Consider the following 7,201-nt stretch of genomic DNA (forward strand, 5'->3'; position numbering starts at 1 on the left):
GTTTGCAAACTAATGCTAAAACTATAAAGGTTCTCATCAGTAGGCCAACATTATCTACAACAAAAACAGAATTTCACATTAGTTTATTCACATTTATTGTTAATGTAAACGCGTTGCTCGTTGGCATATTTAAACTCTACAATTCAATAATCTAACAAAGTCTGTAAAATGAAAAGTTAGCTCAGTTTACCGTGGTAAAGTTCGTTACCGCCATGTTGACGAGTAGGCTAACGTTATAACATAGGTTAAACTGGGCACAATCCTGTCAAAACACACAGAATGTTTTTTTTGTTTGTTTGTTTGTTTGTTTTACCGTGCTTGCTGATCTCTCTCTCAGTGAAGTGAATTCCGTCTCTTCCCCGGGCCAGATACAAACGGCGCGAATCGATCCAACAAAAGACGGACACCAGTGATATTACATTACATAGACACCAGATGCTCTGGCGCGACACACAAATCCCAGACAGTGTAGTGATGCGCCGCGGCCGTTATATTTCTGACGTACGGTACTCCGAGTTCAAGCGCTCGCGCTATTTCTGACAAGAGACAAACAGGTTTGCATTTTGTATTAAAGGTCCGGTCGCTTCAATGTGTCCAATATAGACAGCCTCTGGCTATTATAGCATTGTAGACACGCGGTGTAAGGCAAAAATTAGGAAATAAAAAGCACGATGGAAATGAAATGGTACCAGCCAGAGAGGCCGTTATGTCAAATATAGTATTATACAGCAAATTTAAAAAATACAGTAAGTCTCTGTATGTGGTGTTAGACAAATACAGTAGTATACAGCAAATTTAAAAAATACAGTAAGTCTCTGTATGTGGTTTTAGACGTCACAGAAAATTCCCATGATGCAATGAGAATCACAGTTATTTACTGTAAAGAGAAATAGCAGTATAATACTGGGGGATTTAAAGTAAATAACTGTAGAAATTACAGAAAAGTCTAACAGTAGATTCTCACTGAAGGCATCAAAACTATGAATGAACACATATGGAATTATGTACTTAACAAAAAAGTGTGATATAACTCTTAACTCTTAAATAGGTCTTATATTTTAGATTCCTCAAAGTAGCCACAGTTTGCTTTTTTGATAGCGCTGCAAACCCTTGGTGTTCTCTCAATGAGCTTCATGAGGTAGTCATCTGAAATGGTTTTCACTTCACAGGTGTGCCTTGTCAGGGTTAATTAGTGGAATTTTTTGCCTTATTAATGGGGTTGGGACCATCAGTTGTGTTGTGCAGAAGTCAGGTTGATACACAGCTGACAGCCCTATTGGACAACTGTTAGAATTCATATTATGGCAAGAACCAATCAGCTAAGTAAGTAAAGAGAAACGAGTGGCCATCATTACTTTAAGAAATGAAGGTCAGTCAGTCCGGAAAATTGCGAAAACTTTGAATGTGTCCCTAAGTGGAGTCGCAAAAACCATCAAGCGCTACAACGAAACTGGCTCACATGAGGACCGCCCCAGGAAAGGAAGACCAAGAGTCACCTCTGCTGCTGAGGATAAGTTCATCCGAGTCACCAGCCTCAGAACTCGCAAGTTAACAGCAGCTCAGATTAGAGACCAGATGAATGCCACACAGAGTTCTAGCAGCAGACACAACAGACTCTAGAACAACTGTTAAGAGGAGACTGCACGAATCAGGCCTTCATGGTCAAATAGCTGCTAGGAAACCACTGCTAAGGAGAGGCAACAAGCAGAAGAGATTTGTTTGGGCCAAGAAACACAAGGAATGGACATTAGACCAGTGGAAATCTGTGCTTTGGTCTCTGCTTTGGAAATCTGAGTCCAAATTTGAGATCTTTGGTTCCAACAGCCGTGTCTTTGTGAGATGCAGAAAAGGTGAACGGATGGATTCTACATGCCTGGTTCCAACCGTGAAGTATGGAGGAGGAGGTGTGATGGTGTGGGGGTGCTTTGCTGGTGACACTGTTGGGGATTTATTCAAAATTGAAGGCATACTGAGCCAGCATGGCTACCACAGCATCCTGCAGCGACATGCCATCCGGTTTGCGTTTAGTTGGACCATCATTTATTTTTCAACAGGACAATGACCCCAAACATACCTCCAGGCTGGGTAAAGGCTATTTGACCAAGAAGGAGAGTGATGGAGTGCTGCGCCAGATGACCTGGCCTCCACAGTCACCGGACCTGAACCCAATCAAGATGGTTTGGGGTGAGCTGGACCGCAGAGTGAAGGCAAAAGGGCCAACAAGTGCTAAGCATCTCTGGGAACTCCTTCAAGACTGTTGGAAAACCATTTAGGTGACTACCTCTTGAAGCTCATCAAGAGAATGCTAAGAGTGTGCAAAGCAGTAATCAGAGCAAAGGGTGGCTACTTTGAAGAAACTGGAATATAAGACATGTTTTAAGTTATTTCACACTTTGTTTGTTAAGTACATAATTCCACATGTGTTCATTCATACTGTAGTTGTGATGCCTTCAGTGAGAATCTACAATGTAAATATAGTCATGAAAATAAAGGAAACGCATTGAATGAGAAGGTGTGTCCAAACTTTTGGCCTGTACGGCATACATACATACATACATACATACATACACATATATGCACATAGGAGTTATTGTTTATGAATATTCCATACCATTTACAGAGTGTTTTCTACAAGATCTCCAGCACTCACTAAGCAAATCCTCAGGTGATGAGGCGTCACCTCTTGAAACCCCAAGAGGTCCTCTTCTGGCTTTCTCGGACTGATGCACACGACAAAGTCTCTTTTCAGAGAGGTGGAGGGCAGAGAGACCCCGTCTGGTGAACACGGCTGCGGCACAAGAAAATGTGGCAACACACATCTGCCAACAGTGTGGGACAAATCCAGCTGCTGTCCAGTGTTGTGACTTGTCGACCACGTCCCTTCCTCTGTGCTGAATGGTGACGTCAGCATGCACACCAGACGTGTCCTTCACAACAGAGATGGCATGACTGCTGGATTCATCCAGCCATTGCCTCCAACAACTTGCCTCCCATTGTGGTAAGTTCTGGTTTGTGTGTGTACAACATATATCTCATTCTCAGAATAGTTAAGCTCATAAGCTTTACTATTTAAATTATGCCTTTTTGTCTCTTATTGTTTTATCATGAATGTATGTGGATACTCTGTGTCAGTTAGCTTTATGAGCATATCTTGTACTTTTTGTACAATGTGCTTCATTGCCATTGATCTATTACAATCTTATATTTCTCATTCAATACAAATGATCATAATTCAAATGTACTGTATGATCTTTTTCAGTCCGGCTTGTACCTGTGGAGATGCCTGACAAAATCAGTGGTTGTTCTCCAGAGTCATTGAGGGTTAGTCCAGGAAAGATTGTTGCTGTGGTCACAATGAATGGTAAGAATGTGAAGAACTTTGTTTTGTCCTGTTTGAGAAGCATCTTAAAAATAAATATCTATCCATAGTCCATACGCGACTCCTTACAAGTTTGACATAGATATAACACTTTTTTAAAAATATATGAAGTATAAAAAAAAATAATTGTACAAAGAACCCACACCCTGATTAATCAGCTATGGTTTACATTACAGTGGATGTGTTTTTGATTTTTCCAGGATGACATGATCTAAGCATGCCTGAGTTAATTTGTGAGGCATGCCAAGCCACTTGGACTGCTGGAGTCGCTGACCTAAACAGAAGTGACTACTGGCTTGCAACCCTTCAATTTGTCACAGTTTATGCCACAGATATCTTTTGAAGAAATTAAGATGGAGGCACCAGGACTGTCCTGCCAAGCATTTTTAAGAATGCTGAATCAGCTAACTGTCCGCTTTGGTCGTGTGAGTATTGAATTTATCTATCCTGCAGTATTGTTGATATCTTTGAGTTGTGAGTTGAAAAGCTTTTTGATGCTAATGTATTTGTTGTACATTATTAGCTGTTGGTTTCCTTATTTTTAATAGACTGGCAAGATCTCAGCGTCCAGTTTTCAGAAAAGTTTTTTTGAATAGGAGGCTGTGCAATTTGAGGTGGACAATATATGCAAGGAAGAGCCCTTCAACTGTCCTGCATGCACCCCAGATATGCTTGCAGTTTCAGTTGATGGAAACTGCAAGCATTACCGATTCAAGAATGCTGCTAGGTACTCCAAACTGTGTATCAGTGTTTGTATTAACCTCTTAAGCTCTGAAGGCATTTTTAGAGTTGTTTTGTCTGAGTGACACACAAAAAACTAAAGACTCCAAAACTCCAAAACTATAACAAGTAGAGTCAAAAGGTAGGTATCGTTTGATAGAACTCTTTTCAAATTTTTTGAAAATATAAATTACATTTGGGCACTCTCCTGCCGAGAAACTGCTGATAAATACAAACAAATATATATAATTTTTATTATGATTTTGCATGTCTCTCTTGTTTGACATGCAATAACTCGGGAAGGAAATACGGTAGGAGTACATTCATATATATATATATATATATATATATATATATTATAATAATAATGCATATCTTTCTTATGTGACATGGAATAACTCCGGAAGGAAATAAGGTAGGAGGAAAAAACTTTTTTGGGGAAGTCCCTCTACACATATAAGCTACATCTGGATAAAATTTTGTGGTGATTGGATAAAGCAATCAAAAGTTATAGCATTTGGAACCAAGATAGCCTTTTTGTTGAGTCATTGACGCCCCTAAGTAATTATAGGTATAAAAAGTAATGCATTAAAAAGCTGAGATTCTAATCTTTAAAATGATACCTATTTTGTGTTGTTCCATTCAGTGTTTGCTTAGTAATTTGAATATGAATTTTTTTCGCATAGGACACTTCGGGTTTAAGGAGAAAACAGCTCTTTAATTTGAACCAAGTAATTTCATATTATAAGTTATCATAAATGGTTGTCCATCACCAATTGTTGTTTTTTTTTAGATCTGAGGAACAGGCCATCTTTGAAGGCGTCTTCATAGCCAAGGACGAAGACGTGAAAAGATTTGTGGACCACATTCACAACACAACCAAACATGTAAAATTCTAGATGATAATTAGACTACAGGACTATAATAACCTCTTTCTGAAGAGTTTGTTTAGGAGAGTCTTATTTTCATAAACCATTTTCCATATTGTAAGTCAGTGAAAGAGGTGTTTGTGGAGGTGAGTGGTCAGCCAGAGATACCTCCCAAAGATCTGCCAGCAAGGTAGACGAGGAGGGATTGGAGCTTGCGGTGTGTCGGCATGGAGTCCTGCTCTGTGCCTTATATATGTGTAGGGGGGGAATTTTTGCCTATCCCCTGTACCTGCAAGAAAAGCTGGTCAGCAGGCAAATCACTTTTTTTTGTATGGATGTGACCTGCAAATATTGTCCCTACCTCCACAGAGTTGCAAAAAGCTGTCCAGAGCTCCGGCAGCGTCTTAACATGAAGCCATTCCTTTTGGTATTTCATGCCAAAGCCCATGATTTTAAATGTGAGGTGAGGAAATGTTCTGAACATCTGCAAACATCTGGTTGTTTTTCTGAAATCAATACACACAGTCTCTTAAATTATAAATAAACAATAACCAAGATATATGCAAACATACCGTGTGCCTTCCAGTCAGGATTCAGGAGACATTAGGATACATTTTCTAACCAAACACTCTTCTCAATTTTACACCTCTCAATTTGTATGCAACACTTTAGGTGTGTTCGACATCGGCTGCGGCTGGATGCACCCGATCGGCGAGAGTAGCCGCGTGCAGACGGGGAGGAGCTGCAAACGGAGACGTGAAGTCGGACACTTTCTGGTTCCCGTAGTGACCGCTCACGTGGTGTTTGCATACTTTACCACAGCTGAAGTGAAATAAATGCAATATTTGCCAAATAATGTTTCAGAGACATTTTCATTCAATACTTTATATACTGCTTCTTCACACAGCGTCTGTTTGAACAAGAATAAAGTTCAACCTTCAACATAAGCTACTATCAATGAAGTGGAGTCTACGTTTTTTAATCAGTTTTATTTTGATAAACATGACACAATATAACATCACAAATACATGAAAAGAGTGTTTACTGTTATAAAAAACTGATTTGTTGTGCGCTTTAGAGGAACTAAAGGTGTTTGAATAAACACGAAACACACGTGATCGTTGTCATGCAATGGATCTGGCCAATCGTGGAACAGCTGTGTCGTCATCAGCCCTCGTGAAGCCCAGTGCAGCCGCTCTTGAGAAGCTGCGCTGGCTGAGTTCTCCGGCTACTCTCGAATCGGTCTCGCGGTACTTTGATGGCATACGTCACAGTCACGTGGCGTCGGCGCTGGATCAAGTCGGACAAAATTTCTAACCGGCATGCACTGCTTCAAGTCAGCCGCCGATCGGTCTGCGCAGAGCTGCATGAAGTCGAACAAGCCTTTGGTGTTTCTCTGTTTTTTTCAGAGTTCATGCAAATAATCAAATCACATGACCAGTATGTCTTATGTTACTCATTTTCTCCAGTAGGTGTCACTATTGCCAAACTATCATGCAAATCAAATATACAATTAGAAAATAAGTATTCAAGTATTACACAACATTTATATATATATATATATATATATATATATATATATAAAAAAACTTTCAAAAGGTGACACAAATATTCACCAAGAAAATACACTATCTGTGACAGCTACAGCAGGTAAGATGACCACATACTGCACTAGTTACATCCTTACATAATAAGTAGGGGGGATATGGTAACATCATATTTTCTGTGTTTGCAGGACACACAGACATGCTGACTCTCATGGCCATGTGCTGGAATCAGCAAAAGTTCAACAATTTGGCTATCTCACTGACCCGCCGATATCAAAAGGTAATGACATCAGTAGAATTAATTTTAGATGTTCATTATTGCATTTTAGCAGTGTATGAAGCTGTGCATTGAACATTTGGTTCTTGTTTCTTACTATTGTTAGGCTTTGCAGAGCTTTTGTGGTCTACAATAACAGTTTCAAAACCTAGAGGGCCCAATTGACAGTGACAGCGAGGCAATTTGAAGTCTGGGTCAACGACGTAAAGGAGTGGGCTGACAGTGAGGAAATGATTACTTGTAATACATTTAGTCACAAATAATTGTAATTGTTACTGGTTTTGTAAAGTGCAAACCACACCTATTTCTTCTCAGCAGCAACAACAACTACAAATGATGCTGATGCCTTGGCCAGCAGAATTGAGATTCCAGACTCTGTCAATCTAAGGACAAAGACAAGGGCATTTGA

The 7,201-nt window shown here is 39.8% G+C and overlaps 1 protein-coding gene across 1 annotated transcript in view; it reads right to left on the bottom strand.

Moving 5' to 3' along the window:
• The window catches only part of LOC308704816 (uncharacterized protein), a gene marked incomplete at both ends in the record, with an annotated part of 8,857 nt that extends 6,889 nt beyond the window's left edge, over positions 1-1,968 (bottom strand). Inside the window, 1 exon segment of the mRNA XM_081389395.1 lies at positions 1,874-1,968. Coding sequence (XP_081245521.1) covers positions 1,874-1,968 — 95 coding nt within the window.
• Positions 1,969-7,201: the final 5,233 nt, after the last annotated feature.

This window comes from Scardinius erythrophthalmus (genome assembly GCF_964197995.2).
Source record: "Scardinius erythrophthalmus genome assembly, chromosome: 2".
Classification (NCBI taxonomy): Eukaryota; Metazoa; Chordata; class Actinopteri; order Cypriniformes; family Leuciscidae; genus Scardinius; species Scardinius erythrophthalmus.